The sequence below is a fragment of the Hibiscus syriacus genome, unplaced genomic scaffold (assembly GCF_006381635.1).
Source record: "Hibiscus syriacus cultivar Baekdansim isolate YM2019G1 unplaced genomic scaffold, ASM638163v2 tig00001349_pilon, whole genome shotgun sequence".
In the NCBI taxonomy this organism is placed as follows: Eukaryota; Viridiplantae; Streptophyta; class Magnoliopsida; order Malvales; family Malvaceae; genus Hibiscus; species Hibiscus syriacus.
Genome location: NW_024061867.1, coordinates 860,268 through 887,986, shown reverse-complemented (window position 1 = coordinate 887,986; position 27,719 = coordinate 860,268). Strand labels below are relative to the sequence as shown.

The window sequence follows — 27,719 nt, the reverse complement described above, 5'->3', positions numbered from 1 at the left end:
CTTAGGGATTGCATAGGTCCTATTAGCAATCTGACGATCATATCCGATAGGGCAAACTCAATTGACAATGCTGTTAGAAGGTGTTTCCCAGATGCTTTTCATAGACTTTGTGGTGTTCATTTATATAGAAATATAAAATCAAGATCTGCTGGTATAAAAAATCACAAATGGACATACTGGAAGGCTGTAAAAGCTTATCGGGAAGTGGATTTTAATATGCATATAAATTGTTTAAGACGTGTTTTGCCTCAGTGTGCTCAAACACTAGAAGATGTCGGGTTTGAAAGATGGTCAAGAGTACATCAACTTGGAGCAAGATATGGTTTCATGACGTCTAATAGTGTAGAATCAATCAACGCTCTAAGTCGTCATTCCCGGAAATTACCCATTACTATGTTAATGGAGTTTTTTCGAGCCTCTATTCAATAGTGGTACTACAAAAAAAGAAACCATGCAGGTATTATTTCTTTAAATTCGTAACTTATCATATATTTTACTAAGTATTATTTATTTAAATTTACAGGAACATTGGAACATCGTGTTACACCATGGACTGAAAAAAAGATAACGAAACGTGTTGTGAAGTCAACGTTATGGAGAGTTGAACCATGTTCAAACACTTTGTTTGAAGTACTGGATAATAACTTAAATGGGCTTGTCGATCTAAATGCAAAGACGTGTAGTTGTATGAAATGACAAACATCTGGTTATCCATGTGGGCAAGTTATAAAAGTTGCTCTTCATCTAAACCAAGATGATTCAAGCGCATACGCTATGGATTGCTACACTATAGAAGTATATCGATAGACTTATGCCGAGATTATCTACCCTATTCCACATCTTTCTGAGTGGGACATACCAGATGACTTACAAACAGTTTTGCCACCAGCCATAGACAGAAGGCTACCTGGCCGACCAAAAAGTCACGATCGTATACCATCTAAGGGTGAAGAGAAGAAGAGATCGACATGTAGTCGGTGCAAGGAAAGTGGTCATACAAGGTTGACATGTGGTTCACCAGTGCATCACAATCATCTTTTCCTCTACCAAAATATGGATCCTTATCAAAATCCAAAGCTCATATGGTGTCAAGAAAAAGGCAATAAAAATCGCAATCAAAATCAAAATCCCAACCACAACCGGCTTCACCTTTTGGGACTATTAACTTAGGTGATTTTTAAATGCAAACGTTGTATTATGTGTAAACTTTTAACATTTTCAGTTAGGCATGTATTAGTAACTTGAGTTTGAACATTGCTATGATCTGTTCAGTTGTTATCACTTATTACACATTCATTTGAATATCGCAACGCGAATTTGACTATTATGTGTATTTTATGTGTAAACTTTTAACATTTTCAGTTAGGCATGTATTAGTAACTTGAGTTTGAACATTGCTATGATATGTTCAGTTGTTATCACTTATTACACATTCATTTGAATATCACAACGCGAATTTGACTATCACAACGCGAATTTGATTATCGCAACTCAAAAATCGCAACGCGAATTTGACTATCGCAACACGAATATGACTATCGCAACGCAAAAATTGCAACACGAATTTGTCTATCGTAACGCGAATTTGACTATCGCAACGGCTATTTGAATATCGCAACGAGAAAATCGCAACACGAATTTGATTATCGCAATGGGTATTTGACTATCGCAACGAGAAAATCTCAAAGCGTATTAGACTATCGCAACGCGAATTGACTTTCGCGTTGCGATTTTGTCTTTCGCATTGCGATTTTGAGTTTAGCGTTGCGAAAGTGTACCTCCAACAGGTTTTTTGCCTTCAATATGATGCAGATTGAAATCAACAAATCAACATTTACATTTCAATCAATTAAACAAGCACAAATAATAATTATTTATACATCAATATTAAACAAATCAACTTTTACAAATCAGTTTTTATAAATCAATTAAACAAGAAAAAAATGATAATAATTCTTATTTTCCTCATCAATTAAACAAATCAGACTTTTAAGAATCAATTAAAAAATAAAAAAAGTGTACCCCAGACAGTTGTTTATGCACCCATACATCAATTTCACGCAGCTCACTTCAGGATTAACCTGCAGAAACCAAACATTTGCTCAAATAACACTTTCTACACATCTAAAACCAAAAAACATCAAATTATTATTGAATTCTAGGTACTTAACAACACTTGCATTTGACTTACAAATTGTTTATGGGCACTTTTATAACGCGGATGCAGGTAGGCAGCGTCTCGAATATATCGCTCTAGCCATAAAATACCGAAACCACAAGCCTACTGCACCTCTATCTCTATCGGTGGGAGGTAGAAACTACGTACTTCCTGTCGTCAAACGCTCCAAGCACATGCATACGAGAGGACCACAATCCCCTCTGGCTTCCGGCGTTTGTTGTGGTGCGGTCTCGTCTCTGATAACTATAACATTGAACTTCTTTGGCTTTTTGTTTCCAGAATAAGTCCAATAATTAATCGCATCCAAGAATTTAGCCAAATGAGAGCTCTATCCCTTAATAATATCTCTCAAATCAGATAATGATATGTAATTTATCATGCTTTCATATACTATTGTCTTCAGGGATGGGAGCTGAAGCTAGACGAGAAGCCAATGAGTACATTCCAAAACAGGGATAAACACCTGCAATCATAAGTAATAATTCAAATTGCGCACTTATTTATGAACACCTTTAAAATATTTAAAAAAATAAATACTAACCTTATCGACCTCCCACCGTGCAGGATAAAGTTTAGCTTGTCCATTAGCCAACACATATGATTCCTGTCGTTGATTCTTCAAGTGAACTACGTGAAAAGACGTCGGCATAATTGTATATCGCATATTTTTTTTTTTTTTCTTCAAATCCCTTACTATTAGAAGAAGTGACACTCATGCATCAATATGATGTTTTACAAAAAAAGACATATATTAGTGAATTACATAAATTTAAAAAAAATTAATCAAAATGAAATATAAGAAGAAATATAAGACTTACCCCCCATCGAAATAGTCATTGTCTTCAACCCCTAATAACACACCCCACCAAGACCGTTCAATCAACAAATGCATATCATTGTTGAGTTTGTATATGTCAGCGTAACACCCTTGGTTCCGCTCATGTAGATAAAAATCAACTGCGGTCTTAGCCCAAAGGGTATTATCCAGAATTGTTTCTGGTAGTTGTTTCCTCTCCACTTCATCTGCCGGAATGGTACTGGCCGGTAACTTATACGAAAGCCAACAGTCATCCATCATGTCCGGCACGTGAGGGGGTTTCTTAATAATTCGATATATTATGCCGTGTGAATCGGGCTCTGGAATGTTGGGTGGGACCTCTTCAACGATGACAGTGGCCTCTTGAACGGTGGGAGGGGACTCTTGAGGGATGATAGGGGCCTCTTGAATGATAGGGGAGGCCTCTTGAACGATGACAGGTGAGTCGGACTTTTTCTTACGAATTCTTCGCACTATTGGGGTGAACGGAGACTTAATGGCACGTGCACGCCGTCTGATGCGTGAACTCCGTCTTGCAAGAAAAACCCAACGTAGAGCATCCACCGTAGCGGACCGCTAAAAATAAATTAATACATAAATCAGTAAATAAACAGACATGATATTAAACAGTGAAAACAAAGACAAATATATTTCAAACTTACACGGTATTCACCCAAGTCATTATTTTATCATTGTTTACAAAATGCATCAGATAACATTCCAGAAGTAATAACTTATATAAACATTTAAAAGGACAACATATAGGTTTAGTCCAGGTTCAACGACAACATAAAGAGTAGTAGTTTATTCTTGAAACTTAAATTTTCAACACTGTGAAGTTAGTATTTGTCTTTGTCTTTTGGTTGAAGTAATGCAATTCATTCAAGTTTCAATTTGCAGAAGAAGAATATAATCTAAAACTTAAAATCGTAACACGAATGACTATCGCAATGCGAAAATGACTATCGCAACGCGAATTTGACTATCGCAACGAGAGAATCGCAATGCGATTTTCATTTAGCATTGCGATTCTTTCGTTGCGACAGTCATTTTCGCGTTGCGAAAGTAAACTATTATTCTTCTGCAAATTAAAACTTGAATGGATTGCATTACTTCAACCAAAAGACAACCAAAAACAAATACTAACTTCACAGGGTTAAAGAATAAACAGTTTAGCAGTATTGGCAACAACCGAATGAATTTACTAAGCAATCTAAGTGAAATGGTTAATCTAAGTGAAATGGTTAATCTAAGTGAAATTACGAGTAAATTTATCATCAAGTTAAATATGAAAAATATTAAACTTACCTCGTTGCGTAGAGTATGAACCTCATTCTGCAACGATACTACCATCTCACGTAGAGCGGCTACCTCACCACGTAAAGTAGACACCTCAACACGCCATGTACCATTGTCATCGCATAAAGTACCGACCTCCTCACGCAAGGCATTGACCTCATCACGTAACTCCCCTAACTCATCCCGTGGAGGTGGAGGTGGAGAACAGGGAGATAAACATCGTGGCATCTTTGCCGGTCGCCTATCATGAGGTGATGGTGGAGAAGAGGCTCGATGATGTGACAGAATAGGTGATGGCTCTCATTGTGGAGGTGTATAGTCGGGTCGATCAGGTGATGGCTCTGGGTGAGAAGATGGCTCTCGAAGTGAAGGCTGCTCATCATCCGTGCCATCAAAAAAACGCTTACTAGCTTACCACCAATCAGTGGCAAGCTCAGCTTCCGTGGGTGTCAGCCTCTGTAATGGAGTGTTGGACTCCTAACAATATAAAAGCTCAAACAAAGTTAAATGTGTACTAGTAATAACTTGTTTATAAACATATGGTAGTATTTGTGTTAACTTACATTATTTATAGTCGTATATGGTAGTAAATCTTCCCATTGCTGCAAGGTTCGTTTCCTCTTCCAGGAAATAGCCCTAGGAATATCATTAGAAGTTTTTAATGCATATGTCTGCATGGCGGGAAAGGCCTCAAATATCCAAATCTACAAACAATATAATAACAAACATTAGTAATTGTTAAATAATAATTAATTATAATTTTGGAAACATTATATAAAAATTCTTACCTTAAAGGCCCAAATAAAGCCTGACAAAGTGTATTTGGAACCATCGCCACGCAAACTTTTTCGATCATCAAAGGCAGACGAAAACTTATTCCATGTAGCTTTCCATAGATACGAACCCCACGGAAACAGGTTCCATGCATTTAAGTCCTCTACCAATTTAATTAAATCATTAGGAATAGGTTGTCTGGCCTCTCTGCCTAAAAAGCCGGCATCCAAAAGTATTAGAAGGCATACTTGGACAACATCAACGTCATCCATCCGAGTAAAACCATCTTTCTTATTCAATAATCTCTTCAAGTCTTCCACGTGTAAATTCGGCTTCTCTATTGACAGCTCAGGAAAAACCCGGGATAACCATGATAGGCGGGTAATATGTCTAGTGTACCGATCTACATCATCGTGTCCGAAGCGTAGACCGGTGATTAAGCAAAGCTCCTCCCGCCCAAAACACGTATACGCCGGTGGAAAATCAAACCATATTTCTTCATCACGACGTTGTATAGTCTCTGGTAGATCGCTAGTCATGGTTTGAAGAAACATATGGGTCAACATAGCATCTCCACCCGGATGTTGTACTTTCAGCCATGGCCCGAAGCAAGTATCCTCAAATATTTTTCTTTGTGCAGGTGAAAGCTTCGACACAATTGTTTTGGCCAGGCTTAATTTATTTCTTAAGGTCAATTGAGCTGAATAAAAGTTCTACAAAAACAATAAACATACCAAGTTAGATATACCAAAAACTACACTGTGAAGATATACCAAGAACAATAAACATAAAGAGTAGTAGTTTATTCTTCAAACTTAAATTTGCAACACTATGAATTTAGTATTTGTCTTTGTTTTTTTGTTGAAGTAATGCAATTCATTCAAGTTTCAATTTGCAGAAGAAGAATAGTTTCTGAAACTTAAAATCACAACACGAAAATGAAAATCGCAACACGAAAATGACTATCGCAATGCGAATTTGACTATCGCAACGCGAAACTAAAATCGCATTTCGATTCTGTCGTTGCAATTTTCATTTCACGTTGCGATTTTCATTTCGCGTTGCGATTCTCGGTTTCAAATACTAAAATTGAAACTTGAATGGATTGCATTACTTCAACCAAAAGACAAAACAAAGAAAAATACTAAATTCACAGGGTTTAAAGACTAAACAATTTAGCAGTGTTGGCAGCAATCGAATGAATTTAATAAGCAATCTAAATGAAATGGTTAATCTATTATTGAAATTACCAGTAAACTTATCATCAATTTCAATATGAAAAACCTAATAATAATGCAAAAATTTCAAAATAAAAATAATTAAAAAAACTAACCCTCGGTGGTTGATTTGGTTGATTTTCCATTTCTGACCGTGAATGATTGTGAGGGTGGCTCTGAGAAATGGAGATAGACGGATTTCACCGGAGATGGGGAGTGATTTCGTCGGAGATGGGGACGGACGTCGCCTTAGAGAGTGAGAGATGGAGATGGGAATGAGTTGTGATTTAGGGTTTTAGGTTATGAGTTGCGATTACGGGATATACTGTGGACAGTTCAGTGTTCCGATATATTAATATTCGTGTTTGGAATTTGAAAAAAAATACACGTTGCGATAATAATGGCGCTTTGAAAATCGCATTGCGATAGTCAGCATCGCGTTGCGACAGTCAGAATCGCGTTGCGATAGTCAGAATCTCGTTGCGATAGTCAGAATCGCGTTGCGATAGTCATACTTGCATTGCGATAGTCATACTCGCATTGCGATTTACATATTCGCATTGCGATAGTCGGAAAATCGCAACTCGAATTTGGAAAATCGCAATGCGATAGTCAGAATCGCGTTGCGAATCTGGAAACTGATTTGCGATACCGGAGATCGCGTTTCGAATTATCGATCGCATTGCGATTTAGTTGGTCATTTTGGCAAATCCAAAAAAAATTGGTTAAAATCGTATATTATAAGGCATTTTTTGTTACTGAGGTTATTTTCTCATTTTAAAATTTTACTTGATAAAATCAAATTGTAAATTTTTATTTTGGCATGTGATAGTAATATCTAATAAAAATTATTAAGATTAAAAATGATCAAATAGTTTAATTGATTTAATTTTGTAATTCTTAATTTTAAATGATTTTTAATTTAAGAGATAAATTAGCTATGAAAAAAATTAAATACTTAATTAATTTTTTTAAATAATTTGAGGAGCGAATGCACGTTTAAACCTAATTTATATAATCCTATATTTTCAATAGCAAAAAGAATGTTTTGATTTGAACCTGTAACACTTGTAAGATTTGCTGTTGGATGATGCACTATAACTCTAATCAATATTATAAGCAATTCTTAATTATCATTAACAAAGAATTGTTTGATTTGTCGGGAGCCAATTAATAAATTACTTTTATAATATTCTGATTAATTTTGCGTGTGCGCGCATAAACATTTTCAAGAATAAAAAAACATGTGTTCCTTGTTCTCCAAAGGAAGAAATTTCCATTTATAAACATCCTGCGACTATGTTTGGACGACTTTGAAAAAAAAATGTTTCAATCTAATTCCATGAAAATCATCTAAACAAAGAACCAGATGGATAGCCATTCCAAATCGGAATCCCAGTAACGACTCCCGAATCTTTACGTCCATCGACGGCGATTCCAAGCCCAGAAGCCGCAGCCTGTGAAGAACAACCTTGTAAGGCCTCTTTTACCCTAACGGAAACGTTAACGATTCCGTTCTTCAGCCCCTTCGAATCTCTCAACCGATAACTCAAGAACTGTAAACGATTCTCGGGATAATACCCTCCGATGAAATCAGTCGCCGGTATTTTTGCGATTCCGACTGTTTTATCACCGCCGCTTGAAGCCTTGCATTTGACTTGGAGGGTAACGAAGGGCGTGTGCATAGGCACGGGCATCACTAGTTTATCGTTCCATGAAGGAAAGCTCCCTCCCTCTGCGTCGATCTTTGTCGTCTTGTAGTTATAAGTGTCGGTCCAAACGACGACGAAAGCGTTGTTTTTAATGGATTTATTGTCGATTCTCAGATCTTCTGCTGACAGAACTGTGATCTCCATGGTGCGAGAGTTGGTCTCCATAGAATGAAAAAGAAGAAGAAGCAAATGTTAAGAAGAATGAAGCGAGGTATTGGGTGTTTGATGAAAATTAGAGAGGCGACGGCTGATGAGAATAAAGGGTTGATGAGGAAGGGTTTATATCGGAGGTGGTGGGAGGAAGTTGACGAGAAAGGCGGCGGAAAGAGAGAGGGTGCTTCAGTGTTGACCGTGTGGCTTCGAAATCATAGTCAGATTTAAAAGGCTTGAATATTCTGCGCGTGTCAGAGAGCGACGTTTGTGGGTTATTTTCCACTTTTTGCTTTTGGTAAGTGCCAACGAAATAACCTCCGTACTTACATGGAAGCAAGTTTGTAAAGGATTAATTATAGGCTAAACTATATCATTGATTATTTAATTATTTTATTTTTATTATTTATCTTTTAATTTTGTCAATCAGACCATCTAATTATTTAATTATTTTCAATTAAATCACTAGATGTTAATAGTTGATGTGGTCGTTAAAAAAATTGACATAATTATACATTAGTCTTCAATACTTATATATTATATCAATTTGATCTTAATTTAAATTTAGGGTAAATGATACCATTGACCACTCAATTATGTAGCCCTTTACTTTTTCCATCGATCTTTCTATTTCGTCAATCAGACCACTTAACTATTTAAATGTGTTCAATCAAGCCACTAGCCATTAATGGTTGACGAAAATGCTGACGTGATCATTAAAAAATTAACATAATTATACGTTTGTTCCTTGATGTTTATATATTCTATTAATTTGGTCATAATCTAAATTAAATTTAATAAATTTAATCCTCTAATCATATTGTAACAAGTGTCACAACAAAAAGTGAAGGTATTTTTAATTTAATTATTTTATTTTCCACCCAATCATATGGTGACACGTGTCACCATTGGATTGAACGGACAATTGGATTAGAAGAAAAACTCCCAAAGTGGAGAATTAAGGGGAATCGAACATGGGAACAAAGGATTATAAGCCAATTATAACACCCCAAATTTTGAACTAGTAGTTTCGGGTTTACCCAAGAGATCTATGGACCTCATAAAGTTAATAATTTAAGTCTTTGGACTTAATTGGGTTACACTTGGGCCCAATTAGCCATAAAAAAGATATTTTTGAATATTGGAAAGATATGGGATGACCAAAAGTATAATTATCCCATTTTTAAAAGATGGAGACTTTTTATCTCTTTATCTTAATTTTTTCTTCCTTTCTCCACCATTTCTTCTCCATTTCTTATTCCTTTCTCCACCATTTATTCTCTATTATTCTTCCCAAGCACCTCAACAAAAAGGTAAGATCTTGAGCCCATTGTCAGACTTCAATTTCGTTCAACACCATTTCAATGAATCAAGTCTTGGTTTAATTCCTAACTATAGAAAAGTTTGGGTTTTCATCCAAATCACCAATAAAAGGAGTTTTGGCTAACTAAGGAGCTTCATTTCGGGATCCCATCTTCAAGGTAGTGTATTTCTAATCCTTTGTGGTATTAAAGCTTTCCTAAATATGAAGATTTGTTAGGATTTGAGTATTTGAGCATTTTAGGGTTTATAATTGATTTAAGCCATAAATGATGAATTTGATGTAAAATATGTGTTTTAAGACACTTTATAACCCTAATTAGCTCCTTAAAGTTTCAACACATGATTGGAAACCAAACTATGGCCTTAGGAGTGATTTTAGGCATTTTCCCCAGCCTAGATAAACCATTTTTGGGTTCAAATATCGATACTAGGATGAATAATATCGATACTAGATGAATTAGGGCAAAAATTAAGGATTTCAGGCAGGGTGTATCGATACTGCTGTGAAAGTATCGATACTGCCTCTTCAATCTTGATACCAAAGGTGATGGTCTCGAGATCGGGACTCAATTTCATCATTATAATGCATTTTTGGTTCTGATACTCATAGGGGTATCGATACTTGACCCTAGGGTATCGATACTACGCACATTGGAAGGTTATATTTGACCGGTTTATGGCCCGTAAGACCTACGATTAATCCATAATGGTAGAATAAAGTATGCAAGGGACATGTTGAAAACATTTTAATATTTCGATATAACAAATTAAGTTAAATGAATTTTAAGATTTTCCAAAATGATTTTCTATGTATATGCGATATAATTATTCGAATATCAAATCATTACTCTAAATCTTTCAAAAGTCATTTTTAATCCTTACTCAAGTGTAAAATTAAGTTTTAATCTTAAAACAATTTCAAAATAATTTTACAAAGTATTTCGAACCGTTTCAAAGCCAAAAATTCCAGATTGCTCAGAGGAAACCGATTCCCCCCCAATGGGGTATAGATTCCCCCTGAATGGTTTGGCTCCGAGAATTCCAATATGCTCGGAGGGAACCGATTCCACCCACTGTTCAACGGTCGAAATATTTGAATTTTACACTTAGGGAACTGATTCCCCTCAAGGGGTACCGATTCCCCCACGCTCCAAACTGTTTTATTAATTGATTTCACACTAAAACGGCTATATTATCTTCATTAATGATCCCCAACGTTCAGAAGTGATTCAAGGTGTATTTAAGCAAGCTTAGAAGCCATTGATCAACAACAAGAAACATCAAGCAACTAGAATCAAGAGAGAATCAAAGAGAAAGCATCAAACCTCAAGTTTGAGCATTTCAAGCCTATTTTTTCATTCAATATTCATTTTGCTTTCAAGAAAACTTATTGTGCTCAATTGTATTCATTTTTGAGTGTTCTTTTCTTTGTTCTAGAATTGTGCAAACAATCTACCTTGTGAGGATTTCCTTGTAAGTTTGCAAATTTGTATTGTTCTCTTTGGGAGAGTGTTCTCAAGAATTTGGGGTATAATTCTTGAGGGTTTGTAAGGTTACTCTTTATCCTCAAAAGAAAGACAAATTAGTGAATTTGTAGAAAATCCTTAGTGTGGATAGCTAAGGTAGTGGACGTAGACTTTGGTTGAGAAAATCGAACCACTCTAAATCGCTGTGCAATTTCTTTCAATTTTCTGCAAAAGCTTCCACCAAAATTTTTATTGCCAATTCACTCCCTCTTGTCCGATTCCGTCAATCGATTAACTCAACAATTGGTATCAGAGACTAACTCATTTGAAGGTTTAATCACCTCTTGAGTCGATTCGGGAAGAGTTACATCGATAATCAAAGTCATCAATGGCCTCTACTTCAAACTTCGACTCCGGTCTCGATTTGATGCCCGTCAACAAGCCTCCTTTCTTCGATGGGGCTAATTATGCCTATTGGAAAAATATGATGATGTACTTCATTCAAACAAGTGACATGGGAGCATGGAATGTCGTAGAAGAATGATACTTTAAGCCTCTCACTCATCCAAGATTATGGAGTGAATGAGAGACAAAAATATTCTAGCTCAACTCCAAAGCCATCCATATCATATTTTGTGCTCTTAGACCAGATGAATACGGAAGAGTTTCATCTTGTACAACCGCCAAAGAAATATAGGACAAACTTCAAGTCACTCATGAAGGTACCGATGAGGTAAAGAAATCTCAAATTAGTATTCTAACACATAACTATGAAAATTTCAGGATGAAACCAAATGAAGATATCAAAGCTATGACGGATAGATTCTCAACGATTGTCAATGGTCTTAAATCATACGGAGAGATCATTTCAAATAAAAAGCTTGTGAGGAAGTTAGTCTACTCCCTCCCAAAATCGTGGCAATCAAAGAAGACGACAATCATCGAGTCTAAAGACCTAACGTCCTTAACTCTTGAAGAGCTAATTGGTTCACTCCTCACTCATGAAATGATGCTTTAAGATGAGGTGGACCTTGATAAGATTGAAGATACTCCAAAGGAGAAGGAGAAGAAGAAAAGCATTGGAGTTTCTCTCAAATCCACAAAAGATGAGAGTGATTCGGATGAAGATGACGATGACGAGGAAATGAAATTATTTGTCAAACGGTTCAGAAAAATGATGAGACCTTACCGAGGAAGAAAATTCAAACGAAATGAAGGCCTCAAAAATGAACCAAAAGAGAAGGACCCGATCATTTGCTATGAATGCAAAAAACCGGGGCATGTCAAATATGATTGCCCACAACTGAAGAGAAAGGGTCAATCAAAGAATAAACACAAGGCTCATGTGGCTATATGGAGCGATGAAGAATGTTTCGATGAAGAGGAATAAGAAGTAGCAAACTTGTGCTTGATGGCATTCGGGGAAGATTCTAAGGTAACCTCTAACTCATCTGATTTTGATGATTTATCCTATGATGAGTTATTAAAGGAATATAATGGGTTGGCTTCGGATTATGAGAAATTGTTTTTAAAATATAAAAATGATGTTTCAAAATTGAAAAATGAAAATAAACTCATATCCAAAACCAACAACGATCTTGAAAGTAAAATCAAAGATTTGCAAATCAAACTAGAAGAGTTTGAAAAGAAAATTTTGGATTTGTAAAATTTACTTTCAAAGGTCAATGATGATCATCAAAAGAAAATTGATGATCTTAAAACTTCTTTTGATAAAGTTCGAACAAAACGTTTTGAAAATGGAGAAAATTCAAAATCCAACTTTGTTAGAAAAAGTTTTAAAAACTACAATCATATAGGTCCCCAAAGAACCTCTAATAGAAAAATCGTTAGAAGTATATGGGTTCCTAAAGACTCATTACTACTAAAGATAAGGATATCATACACAAATGGATACCTAAGGGGACTAGGATTTTGGAAACTAATGAATATGGACCCAAAAGAATTTGGGTACCAAAAATTAGAAATTAATCTATGTTTGTAGGAAAAGGAGCATTGCTACAAGGCAAGGGAAACAAATCCAAATTCATGGTACCTTGATAGTGGATGCTCAAGACACATGATCGGAGACAAAAACCGGTTCATTGAGCTTAACGCCAAAAATGGAGGAGAAGTGACTTTTGGTGATGATTCAAAAGGTCACATTGAAGGTATTGGTACTATTGGTAATACCTCTTCCATACAAATTAAGAATGTTTTATATGTGACTGGATTAAAGCATAATCTATTGAGTATTAGTCAATTTTGTGATAAGGGATTCAATGTCATGTTTGATATTAATGGTTGTAAAGTCATTGATATTGCATCTAATCGGATTATGCTTGTTGGTCATAGAATAGGAAACATATACATGGTGCATTTAGATTCTATTGATATGACTAATTTATGCCTAGTTGCTAAGGATGAACATGATAGTTGGTTATGGCATAGGAGACTATGACATGCTAGTATGAGTGTTTTGCAACGGATAATTCAAGGTGATTTAGTTCGAGGGTTGCCTAAGCTTAAATTTGATAATGATAAAATCTGTGATGCTTGTGCTAAAGGAAAACAAAAGCGAGTTTCTTTTAAATCCATTAATGACGTATCAACTAGTAGAGTATTACAATTGATCCATATAGATCTTTTAGGGCCAACTAGGACTACTAGCTTGGGTGGAAAACAATATGCATTTGTCTTGGTAGATGACTATTCTAGATATACTTGGGTTCTATTCTTAAGTACTAAAGATGAAGCATTAGAAAAATTCATCACATTTTCAAAAGTAATTCAAAACAATAAAGGTTACTCTATAACTAGTGTTAGGAGTGATCATGGCACTGAATTTGAAAATCTTGGATTTACTGAGTTTTGTAATTATAATGGTATTAGTCACAATTTTTCAGCAACTAGAACCCCTCAACAAAATTGAGTTGTTGAGAGGAAAAATTGAACTTTAGAAGAAATGGCTAGAACCATGCTTTGTGAAAATAATTTGCCAAAATATTTTTGGGCGGAAGCCACAAATACTGCTTGTTATGTTGTAAATCGAGTAATGATCAGGCCAATTTTAAACCCATATGAAATTTTCAAAAATAAAAAGCCTAACATTGGCTATTTTCATCCTTTTGGATGTAAATGTTTTGTTTTGAACAACTGTAAAGAAAACCTTGGCAAATTTGATGCTAAAAGTGATGAAGAAATTTTTATGGGTTATTCCTTAAATTCTAAAGCTTATCGAGTATTTAATAAAAGAACTTTAGTTGTAGAAGAGTCTATACATATTGTTTTCAATGATAATCCCCTTCCGAGGAAGGATTCTTGTGTTAACGATGATGTAGGGATTATAAATATAAATGACATTAGACATGACGTTGGAGAATCATCATCAAATGAAGAAACGAAAGATGAGGAAACTCATGATCCCCTCGAGAATCCAACCATTGAAGAAAGGGAAGCATCTTATCCAAGAGAGTACAACTATGTCAAGGATGGTGAGATTATAGGTGATCCATCCAAAGGGGTAACAACTCGATCTTCTCTTAGAAATATTTGTAATTATGTTGCATTTATTTCATGCATAGAGCCTAAGAATATTAAATAATCATTAAATGATGAACATTGGATTATGGCTATGCAAGAAGAAATAAATCAATTTGAGAGAAGTAAAGTATGGACATTAGTTGAAAGGCCTAGTAATAAATCTACTGTAGGTACTAGATGGGTGTTTAGGAATAAGCTTGATGAGAGTGGTAATATAGTGAGAAACAAGGCTAGACTTGTTGCTTAAGGGTATACTCAAGAAGAGGGCATGATGAAATATACGCTCTCGTAGCTAGGATGGAAGCAATTAAAATGTTATTAGTATTTGCATGTTTTCATGAATTTAAATTATATCAAATGGATGTTAAAAGTGCATTTTTAAATGGTTTTATAAAGGAAGAAGTGTATGTGGAACAACCTTCAGGTTTTGAAGATTCAAAATTTCCAGATCATGTTCTTAAATTGACAAAAGCGCTTTATGGTTTAAAACAAGCTCCTAGAGCTTGGTATGAAAGATTGTCAAATTTTTTAATTAAAAAAGGTTTTTCAAAAGGGAAGGCTGACACTACATTGTTTTTAAAGCATAAAGGTAAAGATTTATTAGTAGTTCAAATTTATGTTGATGATATAATATTTGGTTCTACTAATGATGTTCTTTGCCAAGAATTTTCTAAGCTAATGCAAAGTGAGCTTGAGATGAGCATGATGGGGGAGCTCCCATTTTTCTTGGGACTCCAAATCAAGCAAAGAAGAGATGTCATCTTCATCAATCAAGCTAAGTACGTCAAAGATATGTTCAAAAAGTTTGGACTGGAAAATGGCAAACCTCACGACACTCCAATGAGCTCTTCAACAAAGCTTGACTTAGATGAAGAAGGTAAATGTGTAGATGTTAAATTATATAGGTCAATGATTGGCTCTTTGCTTTATCTAACTGCAAGTAGACCGAACATTATGTTTAGTGTTTGCTTATGTGCTAGATTTCAATCATGTCCTAAGGAATCACATTTACTAACTGTTAAGAGAATCTTTAGATACCTTAAGGACACTATTAGTTTAGGACTTTGGTATCCTAGAGACTCTAGCTTTAGCTTGCATGCCTTTTCTGATGCGGATTATGGAGGATGCAAATTAGATAGGAAAAGAACCTCTGGTACTAGCCAATTCCTTGGAAATATGTTGATTTCTTGGTTTTCAAAGAAACAAAATTGTGTTGCATTATCTACCACTGAAGCCGAATACATTTCAGCTGGTAATTATTGTGCACAAGTTTTATGGATGAAACAATAACTTTTTGATTATGGAATTGAAGTAGGTATTATTCCTATCAAGTGTGACAATATTAGTGCTATTTGTCTCACTAAAAATCCCATCCAACACTCTAGAACTAAGCACATCGAAATAAGACATCACTTCATTAGAGACCATGTCACTAAAGAAGATGTAGTTCTAGAATTTGTTGATACTTTGCACCAATTAGCGGATATCTTTACAAAACCTTTAGACAAGGAAAGATTTTGGACACTTAGGAGAGAATTAGGTTTGACCAACCTATCTTCACTTAGTGTTTAAAATAATTTTAGCATTTTTTTAGACTAAATGAAAAATGCTTAGAATAGTAATTTTTTGATTGCATTCCTTGCTATTAGTTAGGGGGAGTTTATGATTCTTGATGAAAATTAACTTTATGTTCAAATATAGTTTAAAGATTAATTTGATTATTTGAACATGATTAATTTTTCATTGCCCGATTAATTCTCAATATATGAGTTGCCAATACCACTAGAGAAAGTTAATTTAGCATTTTGTGTGTTTAAAATCGGATTTTAGCATTTTGGTACCGAGGGAATCGACACCCTCATGAGGGAACCAATTCCCCCTTTGAAAGGGAACCGATTCCCCCTAGGGGAATCGATACCCCCTGGGGTTTTGGAATTTAACACGGGCAGAACACCCAAAAATCCTAAAACCCTCTTCTTTCTCTCATTGCCGCCGTTCTTCCCCTCTACTCTCTCAAATCTCCATTTTGCCTCAAATCAACATTTTTAATCAAAATTCACTTCAAATATCATCTTCTAAACCTGCCAACATCATTAAAATCATGCAAACAACATCAAAATCCACTCAAACTCATCTTTCAAGGTAAATTTTTCTAAACTCTCTATTTCATTGATTTTGAACATATAACTAGTTTTAATTAGTTCTAGATAGAAATAGTGATCGGGCATTGATTGTTTAGTGATTAGAAACTAGATATTACAACTAATTTCATCAAAAACACAAGAATTTTCCAAAAATTTAGAAATTTTTGAAATAAAAAAAAGTTTTTCAAATTATTGTGTTTTAATTGTTATGAAAACTATACATATATAGTTTTTCAAAAACTTATTTTTCAATAGTTTTCAAAAACATTGCCCATTAGGATTGATTAAGAGAACCTTGAAATATTGAGGACTCAATTGAGTTTTGGGATTGATTGAATTGCATACATGTGTTTTCTAAATTATAGGTTATCCATTATATTCCGATTTCCTAAACCATGTCCAATCCTAAACGTGCTAGGTCATCATCTAGTCGCTCACACCGTCAACCAAATCCACCTCCAAATCCTCCTCCTATTCCTGAAATTCCAATTCCTAATCCTAATCCAGTTGATCCCAATTTAACTATTCAAAATTTATGCTTCAATCATCATGGTCTCAGAAATCATCGTTTTTGGTATTATCAATATTTTGATTCTTACAAAATTAAAGAAGAACGTATCCCTTCTCGTCAAGCTATATTAGATATTAATTTTAAATATCTTTCTCTTTTACAAGAGTGGAAATTCGATAAACTTTATGACCTTGAACCTATAGTTTACCATCAACTTGTTCGTATTTTTTATTCTAATGTCGTTTGTATCAAAAACCGAGCTCAAACTGAGACCATAGAAGTTCATTCCTACCTCTCAGGACAATTCTTACATATTAACTCGGCTTACATAGCCAAGGCATTAGGATTAGATAACGATGGTATTTCAAATGAAAAACAAATTTTAGGTTCTCGTTATAAAAGAAGGGATAGTGTGAGTGTCTTAGACCTTCATGAACGTTTTCTTCATCTAATGATTTCTTGGTGGTTTCGACCATCCGGAGGTTGTTATTCTACTCTTAGAGCATTGGATCTTTGGTGGTTACATTGTTTCGAAAACAGTATTAAAATAAACCTACCTCAGATCATTTTTGCTGAAATTGTTGAAACCGTAAATCTTGTTCCTAACAAGAAACTTTGTTCATCTCTAGTTTACGGTTGCACTTTAAGTAATCTATTTTCTAAAGCCGGGCTTAGAGTTAGCCTAGATGTCTCCTTTCCTCTAAAGAAACAAATTAATCTTCTTTCCTTAACGAGAGCGGGATGGGTAAAGGATAAGAAAACCGGTGAATGGGTTTGATCTTCTGAAAATAATCCGGGAGCTAGTTCTTCACGAGCTCCACCAGAAGATGACGACGATCCCGAGCTTGAACAATTAATGCGAGACATCGATGAAGTCGAAGATGAGCCTGAACAGCCTGAGGAGCAGCACGAGGAGCAAGCACAACAAACGCATCAAATGCCTCCATATTTTCAATCTTTTATGGAGACATTCGATTTCCGATATGCTACCATGGATTCGCGCTTTACTTTTATAGAGTCCCATTTATCCACAATGGGAGCTCAACAATTAGAAATTCTCCGAGAGATGTGCACAAACAATGCTTCGATGAATGAACGTATTGATGCACTCTCATATGAGATGGCCGCTATGCGAGCTCGTTTTCCTCCTCCTGATCCTGATGTTTGATTCTGTGTTTAGCTTTAGAACTTTGAACTAAAAGATTATTGTTTCAACATTTTGAATATTTTGGAATGTTTGATTTTGTGGATTTTTAGACTTTGGATTTGTTTGGATGTTTGAACTTATATATTTGGTGTGGTTAAATTTATTCATTATTGCATCATTTACATCATGTTAGATATATGACCAATTTTTCCATGTCACATTAATTATGAATATTGATTATGAAACTAATGGCTAACGTTTCTCTTGATTGTGATCTTAGCAGCTTAAACTATATGACTGTTCAACGGTCGAAATATTTGAATTTTACACTTAGGGAACCGATTCCCCTCAAGGGGTACCAATTCCCCCCACGCTCCAAACTGTTTTATTAATTGATTTCACACTAAAACGGCTATATTATCTTTATTAATGATCCCCAACATTCAGAAGTGATTCAAGGTGTATTTAAGCAAGCTTAGAATCCATTGATCAACAATAAGAAATATCAAGCAACTAGAATCAAGAGAGAATCAAAGAGAAAGCATCAAACCTCAAGTTTGAGCATTTCAAGCCTATTTTTTATTCAATATTCATTTTGCTTTCAAAAACACTTATTATGTTCAATTGTATTCATTTTTGAGTGTTCGTTTCTTTGTTCTAGAATTGTGCAAACAATCTACCTTGTGATGATTTCCTTGTAAGTTTGCAAATTTGTATTGTTCTCTTTGGGAGAGAATGTTCTCAAGAATTTGGGGTATAATTCTTGAGGGTTTGTAAGGTTACTCTTTGTCCTCAAAAAAAAGACAAATTAGTGAATTTGCGGAAAATCCTTAGTGTGGATAGCTAAGGTAGTGGACGTTGACTTTGGTTGAGAAAGTCGAACCACTCTAAATCGCTGTGCAATTTCTTTCAATTTTCTGCAAAAGCTTCCACCAAAATATTTATTGCCAATTCACCCCCTCTTGGCCGATTCCGTCAATCGATTAACTCAACAGGACATAAATGACCAAGCATGCCTAGAAACACTCATAAGAGTGGGTTACAATTTAGGTATCACTACTAAGCGTAATACGCCCAGGTATATTTAGTCGAGCATGTAATCAAATAGTTCAGAATAATGAATGTTACAAGAAATATACTGACAAACGATTCAATGAGTAAGCCAGATTCAGTAATGGCGTAAAGCGAAGTCTTCAAGAACATCAACGAACCACTGATGTGTAAGATATACTTTAATTCAAGGGGTATTAAAAGGAAGTACGATAGGAGTGATCAGAGACTCGCTACGCAATAGTAAATCTGAGTAAGGTATCAGGCCAGATAACGTTGTAAGCAGCGTACAATAAATGCAATAATCATTGTAAGACTATGAAATACATAGAGACTTCACTAGATACAATGAATGACTAAAATACCCTTACGAGCTAATAACCATGAATTCATACTATTAATCGTCACACAACGTTCTAGGTAAGAGAACGAGGAAGATAGTAACTATTAAAGGGTTTACCTCACCTTAGTTGTCGAGCTACATTAATGTGTAGTTAGGCTACCCTAGTTGTCCTAGTAGAACATTGTCAGGGCGCGAGGCCCGACCACTCACGAGGAATGGGTTAATGATGTCAATGGTTGTGTGACCTTTGGGCCTTAGATATGCATATATAGTCGTATCAGTCTAGTTCAGGCGGTGACGATCGTCCATTGATATAGGATATCTGAGAACACTTAAGAAATTACGCAAGGCATTGTTATGGCTAGTTCGAGTACAAGGCCTAACTCTCACAATAGGTGGGTTAGTCGAGTGTGATATCATCAGTTGTCTAGTGTCTGATGGCTATGTGAGACCATATACTAGTCAGTCTTGCATTTAGATAATGCATAACAGAGTTAGTGTTACATTTAGATAATGCACAGGAATGTCAATGTCATACTTAGATAATGCATATAAGATATACTCATTTGGGTTAGAGACCCTTTAGTGATATAGTCATGGTGAGGCCCTTAACATAGGATTAAAGAAAACGTGAGACTCCTGCCTCATTGATAGAACAATTAAGCCCTAAGTAGGTAGCACTTGATTAAGATCATGCTTGTACATACTATTTAGTGCCATGTCTAAGCATGCTTAAGTTTATTAAACTCGTAATGCTGCTCTAAATTAGCAATTATACTATTAGGCTTTGTAAGCTCGGCCTTCGCATGTTTTCTGTTGGTAGGTCAGTAGCTGAGTAGTTCGTGGAGCGTCGTCGCAACAAGACTTCCAACATCTCCTTTAGAGTATTGTACCGTAGCTTAGAGGGCATATGTATTCATAGGACTTTACTTATATTTTCATATTTATGAGACAAAGTTGTGTTATTTTGATTTAAATTATGTGTCATTGAGTTCCAATTTATAAAATGTTTTATTACTGTTATTTATGTTTATTATTTATACCATTCAGTATATTTGAAAAGAAAATGAGCAGGTTTTAAAATTTAAGAGTGCCTCGGCATCCCAATATGGCACCTTAGGCCTATTCGGGTTTAGCGTGTTACACCAGCACCCAAACCACCAAGCTAGGCGCACTACTTGATTTCAAAATGCAACACATAATATATAAGATATTGTAATGAATGAGAAAAAAAAGTTAAAAATGAATAATTGTTATATAATTTGAAAAAATAATTTGATTATATATATATATATAAATTGTTGTTAAATTTATCAAATAATTTAAATTTTAAATAATTTTTAGTTAAAATTTTAAAATATTTTCATAAATATTTTAATAAAAATAAATTAATGTATATACATATAATTATTAGTAAGAAAATTAAAATTATCACTTAAGTTACAAAAATAAATTTAATGATTATATATATATATATAAGATTATTACTTCTTTTTTTAACTTTTTTTTTCACGTTCATTACAATATCTTATACATTATATGTTGCATTTTGAAACCAAGTAATGATCCTAGCATGGTGGTTTGGGAGTTGGCTTATCATCCAATGTTCCTAGGTTTGATTCCCTTTAACTCCCCACTTTGGGAGTTTTTCTTTTGTTCCAATTTTCCAATCTAATATGATGGTGACACGTGTTATCATTTGATTGGATGAGAAATAAAATAATTAAATTAAAAAAATACTTTTTATTCGTGTTGTGACATGTGTCACAATATGATTAGAGTATTAAATTCATTAAATTTAATTTAAATTAGGACCAAATTGATAAAATATATAAATATTAAAAATTAAATGTATAATTATGTCAATTTTTTTAATGGCCACAACAGTATTTCTATCAACCATTAACGACTAGTAGCTTGATTGAACACATTTAAATAATTAAGTGGTCAATGATATACTTTATCTTTAAATTTAATAAATTAATCATTCAATTATGATCTAACATGTGCCAATATCTGATTGAATGATATTTTATTAATTTTAATTTATTTAATTAAATAATTTTTCTATCAAATCAAGTAATGACACTTATCACCAACTAATGGAATCAAAAGCTAATAAATTAGTTTAATTGAGTTTAGGGAAGATTGAATACACGTCCAACGCATGGCAAAACCATACCTTACCATTGCACTAGTCTCTTCATCGCGTCGTATGCTACAACATATTCTATATATGTTATTAACATGCGTCACCACTTATTGAATAGAAAAATTATTTAATTAAATAAAATAAAATTAAGAAATTCAATCAAGTGTTGACATATGTTAGATCCTAATTATATGATTAATTTATTAAATTAAATTTAAATTAGGATCAGATTGATATAATATGTAAATATTAAAGATTAAATTTTTATTTATGTCAAATTTATAACTATCACGTCATTATTTTTATCAATTGTTAACAACTAGTGTATTGATTGACAAAAATTAAATAATTATGTGATCTGATTGACAAAATTAAAAGATCGATGATAAAAACAAAATGATTAAATACTTAAATGATCAATTAAAATAATTTACCCTTATTTTAAAATATTGTGTAAATGAACTCAATGTTTGATAAAATATTTGGGAACATTTTTATAAGATTTACTTATATTTGTTTATTAAATTAAATAAACGAATACGAATAACTATTTATATTCATTTAATAAATGAACGGATAAAAGTATATTCAATTTGTTTATGTTTAAGAATAAGTTCATTTATTGATTTGTTCGTTTATGTTCATGAACAAACTCGTTTAATAACTTATTTATAATCTTATTTTTTTTACATTTTAAATATTGATGAATGTATAAATTAAATTGAATATGTGATAAAATTTAAAGTTTAAACTATGAAACATAAGCATTTCATGAATAAATATATTCGTAAATAATAAATAAACGAACATAAATATATTTAAAAATAAGTAAACAAATATAATATTAAAAAATAAATAAACACAAACTAAATATAAATAATTATAAAAATAAATAAACGAAGATAAACGTAATTTTATCCGATGAATCTACACCCCAGTTATCCGCTTGTATTAGGCTGTTGCAGCATAAACGACGCCGTTAGTAAAATGTTATCCACTCAAGTCCCTTGCCTTCATCTCAAACAATTCAGTATACCGAAAGCCATAGAAATGGCTTCTTCTACTCACTTCTCCCTTACTTTCAAACCCTCACCGTCGCCGCTCTTTTCCAACTTCTCTCGAACCCGGTTCACTCCTTTCACAACAGCCAGACCGATCGGTTCCCCTTCCAAAATCCTTGCTAGTCAAACCGGGTTCTTCACTCGACTCGGCCGGTTAATCAAGGAAAAAGCCAAGAGTGACGTCGAAAAGATCTTCTCGGGATTCTCCAAAACCAGAGACAACCTCTCCGTCATCGACGAGCTCTTATTATACTGGAACCTTGCAGAAACCGATCGTGTCCTTGATGAACTTGAAGAGGTTTTCTCATCTCTATTCATAGTTTAAACATCACAGGCAAAGTGTTAGTAAAGCAGTTAAAATGGTGGGAAAATGAATAAATTTATTCTAATTTGAGTGCAGGCTTTGTTGGTATCAGATTTTGGACCAAGAATTACTATTAAAATAGTGGAGAGCTTGCGGGAGGATATTCTAAGTGGAAAACTTAAATCAGGAAGTGAAATAAAGGTTAATTCAGGAAGTCCAATATTTTTGCATTCTTTGTTGAATTTAGTTAGTGGAGTGTTTTATTTTATGATATAAATATTGAAAAAATGTGAGTTAATTATGGGTTTAGGATGCATTGAAGAAGAGTGTGTTGGATCTCTTAACAGCAAAGGGAAGTAAAACCGAGCTTCAACTTGGATTCAGGTCTTTTGTGTTTCAGATTTTGAATTTACTTCATGATCTATCCTGCTGTAAACTGCTGTTGTTTGTTTTCCTTGCTGAACACCCTCTAATGCATTCAGGAAGCCAGCCGTGATCATGATTGTTGGTGTTAATGGAGGTGGCAAGACGACATCACTTGGTAAGTCTATAAAGCGAAGTCTTTAATTGTTCTAGTGGTAAGGGCATAATATTGAATTGTGGTCGCGGATGCTACGGATATTACATCGTGATTTGTTTCCTAAAAATAACTAAGTTTTCACATTGTGGATGTGGTGTCGTGGTGACCTTGAAAAATGTCACGATGTAGCCGTTGCACATGCACTATGTTGTTGCCACAATTTAATACTGTGGGCAAGAGTGTTGAGATTTGTGAATGGAATTCTGTAAACCAAATTAGTGGGTTTTTATCGTTGCGAGTTTTGTCTAGTTTATATGTCTAGGGAAGATTTAGTTATGAGCAACTTTTATCTCAACAAATTGATGTTTGACATTTCATTATAAAATGATCCAATTCAATTAGTGATTCCCTTGCAGGAAAGCTGGCTTATAGATTAAAGAATGAAGGGGCAAACGTGAGATGCTAAAAAGCATAAAATGCTTTAGCTACTACAATGTGATGAAGGCCTTTGTAGTTGTAAACATGTTTATTCATAAATAGTTTTTGCGTAACGTTTTATCTTACGGTTTGAGATCTTGGCAGATACTGATAGCAGCTGGCGACACGTTCAGAGCAGCTGCCAGTGATCAACTAGGGATATGGGCTGAGCGAACTGGTTGTGAGATAGTTGTAGCTGAAAAAGGAAATTCCAAAGCATCATCAGGTAGACAAAAATAACATCTAATGAAAGTGTTCCTTTTAGGATTGAAAGGGGTGTAGTGGAAGGAGACAAATGTAGTGTTTTGTTGATTGTTACTACTGTGTCATGCATAACAAAAATTTTAACTTGTGATGTTAAAGTCCTTTCTGAATAGTGCTTTCGCAGGCTGTGAAAAGAGGTAAAGATGAAGGTTTTGATGTTGTCTTGTGTGACACATCCGGACGTAAGTATTATGAAACCTTCTTCTTGTATTCTTGTTGATTTGTCTCGGCCTCTAAGCTGTTTATCACTGGCGTGCTTTATTAATTTTGCAGGTCTTCACACTAACTACAGCTTAATGGAAGAGTTGATAGCATGTAAGAAGGCTGTTGGCAAAGTTATTCGTGGTGCACCTAACGTAAGCTCAATTTTTTCGTGGCCCTGAAATCATTTTAATGGTCAGGCAATGAGAGATATTTGCATTTCTTCTTCTGTCCAGACAAAGCACATGTTTGATACATTACTTTATCTGTCAATATTCCACATCTTCATTTACTTTGGTCATCATTTCTGGCTTAGTCATGGGCATGTTTCCTTAGACACGAAATTCAGTGATGTTTTAGTACCAGACTACCAGTTTCTATGGTTTAGCTCTAGCTATTTGTAGTATCTTCAAAAGTAGCTTCAAGGATGATGATTTTGATGTGTTTATCTTTTCAAATTCTCGTATTTATAGCCAAGACTTACCTTAATTATGGCAATACCAAAACATTTGCAGGAGATATTACTAGTTCTTGATGGGAACACTGGATTGAATATGCTTCCTCAAGCTAGAGAGTTCAATGAGGCACTCTTCCTACTCTTGCCTTCATCAAGATACTAAGACTTGTTAAATGCTAATATCTTACTATTGCACCTAGTTGCTGTTTCAGCTGTATTAACATTCAATGTTGTCAGGTCGTTGGAATAACTGGTTTTATTTTGACGAAACTTGATGGTTCTGCCAGAGGGGGCTGTGTGGTATCCTCTCTTAAACCAGTTTCTATTTTGGTTTTGAGTTGGCGTGGGATGGTATTGAGGGTTGTTTCCGTACTTCCAATTCAGATTTTTTTAATCTATGTTCTTGCCTTGCACAGGTCAGTGTGGTTGATGAGCTTGGGATTCCTGTGAAGTTTGTAGGTGTCGGTGAAGGTGTTGAAGACCTTCAACCGTTTGATGCAGAGGAATTCGTTAATGCCATATTTTCATGAGAAATATGGTTGGTAAAGTCATCAGATTACCTGTAGGTCCATTAATACAACTCTTTTGGTAACATCTTATCAATCACCATATACATTGTTGAATTAACCCGGTGCATTATTATCTTCTTGTTTCTTAGGAATTTTATCATTCGGGATCAGTTTGGCCGATACATGCATATTGTTGTAAGAACTCAGTCAGAAGAGTATTTGCTGGCCGGCAAGCTAGGATTAAACAAACAGGTGGATCAGATGCGTTAAGAAAACTTAAGCACTATGATGATGCAGGTTTTTGGTATGTACATCAATTTCCTCCTAGTTTTTAAGCATTTGGATATTGCCTTCACCAATGAACAAAACTGTAAGACTAGTAAATGAAACGTGCACTTCAAATAGTTTGATGCATCTCCATTTCTTATGACATTGAAGCCGCATTCATTAACCAGAGTCAATTTTAGGCTCCCTCTTTGTTAACAATTGATGAATAACTTGATGAGATATTATCAAGTACAGGAACCAACTCGGAGAATACTAGGATCCTATTAGTGTACGTTATTTTTTTAACAAGAATTATATATACTATCAAGTAACACAGAATATTAATTTCGCTGTAGAACCAGAAATCTTACAGGAAAATTTTAGATATCAGCAGAACCCCAAAGTAGTGCAAACTTCATAGCTTGGGAATGGGTGAATTATAGAAGGTAGCACGGCAGCTGTAGACCAGTTTCCCAGTCTTGCTCATTTTGAATTCGATCGCGATTACAGTTATACTTCTTCCACTTCTAATCACGGATCCATCAATAATCAACTCTGCCTGCACCGTTGTAAACATATATGAGATGATACTATCACTACATTTACAAACACCATATGAGATGATTGATCGAAAATATTGTGATTATCAAACTGTTGATGAGTAGTGTTGACGAGAGGATTCACGGTTTCGTGGAATCAGTGTTATCGAGCTTAGATAATTAATCTCTTTGATATTTGATTTTAACTTCGTCTCACATGGATTCAGCATCACTATGAATGTATGATGACATAAATATATAGAAAACATTTGCTCTAATTAACATCTGAAAATTGAATTGTTTCGCCACTGTTCATAGCATCATTTACACACAAGTTGGCAGGCATAATCACTATTCACAAATGATCACAATCAAGGTTCCACTTATTTTCATAGAAACTACAACTGGGAATAAGTATTAACCAAAACCAGATATTAGAATTTTGAAAAGCCAAAAGAAAGAAACTCACATTGATGGTAGCAGAAGAGAGATAAGATATGGCCAATTCACCAAGAAAAATGTCCTTATCCTCACCCACCACTGTTCTAGCTGTGGCGATCGCCACTCTTTCCGCTATCGCTGCGACTACACTTCCATGTAACCCGCCAAAAAAATTCTGCAAAACAGAACCAAATAAAATCGATAAGAAAAAAGAAACCCTCGTATAACATGGGAATAAATCCAGAAGAATTACGGTGATAGGGGGTTTGACGGTGGTGACGCAGGTGACGTGGCCACGTTGGACGGTGTGGGTCTTGAGGTGGTTACATAAGAGAACGGAGTAGAAGTCGTTGGAACTGTAGTTTTCCACTTCGGGATCGGAAATTCCGACGCTTTCTAGGAAACGAATGGTCCTGGACGCGTGCGGCGGAGATCTCTGATCGGATTCCGTCGTGGTGGCACCATCTGAAGAAGCTGGAAAAGTAGAGGAGGGCTTTGTCATTTGTTTGAGACGGTTGGCGCCTGTTGATACGTCATTCAACAATTTATTTGGAAGGGATCAAATTTCTACTCTCTCGGTCTAACGTAGACCTTTCGCCAAGGAGTTTTAAGAAAAATTAATTTTAAGATAAAATCACATAATTATTTATAATTTTGTTAATATTTCACGTACTATTTGATTTCACAAATATATTATTAAATTATGTAAATTATTACAATTTTGATAACATTGTGTAAATTTTATTAACATTTGATGTAATATTTGATTTCATAAAATGTTAAATTATATAAATTATTACAATTTTAATAATATTTTTTGTAATTATAAATTTATATAATTATTTGAAATATTTT

At 34.6% G+C, this 27,719-nt stretch overlaps 3 protein-coding genes across 4 annotated transcripts; 1 reads left to right on the top strand and 2 right to left on the bottom strand.

The window, feature by feature from the left end:
- Positions 1 to 7,601: 7,601 nt before the first annotated feature.
- On the bottom strand, positions 7,602 to 22,253 carry LOC120126221 (BON1-associated protein 2-like). The gene is made up of 2 exons (XM_039144473.1): positions 22,233 to 22,253; positions 7,602 to 8,173 (listed from the first exon to the last, which is right to left on the bottom strand). Exon 2 carries the CDS (start codon positions 8,161 to 8,163, stop codon positions 7,636 to 7,638), a length of 528 nt encoding a protein of 175 aa, XP_039000404.1. The 5' UTR covers positions 8,164 to 8,173; positions 22,233 to 22,253; the 3' UTR covers positions 7,602 to 7,635.
- A 559-nt stretch (positions 22,254 to 22,812) lies between these two features.
- On the top strand, positions 22,813 to 25,894 carry LOC120126194 (cell division protein FtsY homolog, chloroplastic-like). 2 transcript variants are annotated; one of them, XM_039144461.1, is made up of 12 exons: positions 22,813 to 23,183; positions 23,286 to 23,390; positions 23,500 to 23,573; positions 23,672 to 23,730; positions 24,126 to 24,163; positions 24,292 to 24,412; positions 24,564 to 24,632; positions 24,724 to 24,806; positions 25,167 to 25,235; positions 25,346 to 25,408; positions 25,525 to 25,670; positions 25,767 to 25,894. In XM_039144461.1, the coding sequence occupies exons 1-11, from the start codon at positions 22,875 to 22,877 to the stop codon at positions 25,636 to 25,638; spliced, it is 1,104 nt and encodes a 367-aa protein (XP_039000392.1). In that variant the 5' UTR covers positions 22,813 to 22,874; the 3' UTR covers positions 25,639 to 25,670; positions 25,767 to 25,894. The 2 variants fall into 2 exon arrangements, with proteins under 2 accessions (XP_039000392.1, XP_039000389.1); XM_039144458.1 differs by lacking the exon at positions 25,767 to 25,894 and having other exon boundaries at positions 25,525 to 25,738.
- A 251-nt stretch (positions 25,895 to 26,145) lies between these two features.
- On the bottom strand, positions 26,146 to 27,373 carry LOC120126211. The gene is made up of 3 exons (XM_039144469.1): positions 27,118 to 27,373; positions 26,893 to 27,039; positions 26,146 to 26,443 (listed from the first exon to the last, which is right to left on the bottom strand). The coding sequence occupies exons 1-3, from the start codon at positions 27,364 to 27,366 to the stop codon at positions 26,300 to 26,302; spliced, it is 540 nt and encodes a 179-aa protein (XP_039000400.1). The 5' UTR covers positions 27,367 to 27,373; the 3' UTR covers positions 26,146 to 26,299.
- Between the last annotated feature and the right edge of the window lie 346 nt (positions 27,374 to 27,719).

What these genes read in the sequence shown, in the direction of transcription:
- LOC120126211 (XM_039144469.1), bottom strand. Translation starts at nt 27,366, where the DNA reads ATGACAAAGCCCTCCTCTACTTTTCCAGCTTCTTCAGATGGTGCCACC. An exon ending in CCGTCAAACCCCCTATCACC is followed by an intron (nt 27,040 to 27,117) that starts GTAATTCTTCTG and finishes TCTGTTTTGCAG; the next exon opens with AATTTTTTTGGCGGGTTACA. An exon ending in TCTCTTCTGCTACCATCAAT is followed by an intron (nt 26,444 to 26,892) that starts GTGAGTTTCTTT and finishes ACAACGGTGCAG; the next exon opens with GCAGAGTTGATTATTGATGG.
- LOC120126221 (XM_039144473.1), bottom strand. Translation starts at nt 8,163, where the DNA reads ATGGAGACCAACTCTCGCACCATGGAGATCACAGTTCTGTCAGCAGAA.
- LOC120126194 (XM_039144461.1), top strand. Translation starts at nt 22,875, where the DNA reads ATGGCTTCTTCTACTCACTTCTCCCTTACTTTCAAACCCTCACCGTCG. An exon ending in CTTGTGTGACACATCCGGAC is followed by an intron (nt 24,633 to 24,723) that starts GTAAGTATTATG and finishes TTAATTTTGCAG; the next exon opens with GTCTTCACACTAACTACAGC. An exon ending in CTGCCAGAGGGGGCTGTGTG is followed by an intron (nt 25,409 to 25,524) that starts GTATCCTCTCTT and finishes TGCCTTGCACAG; the next exon opens with GTCAGTGTGGTTGATGAGCT.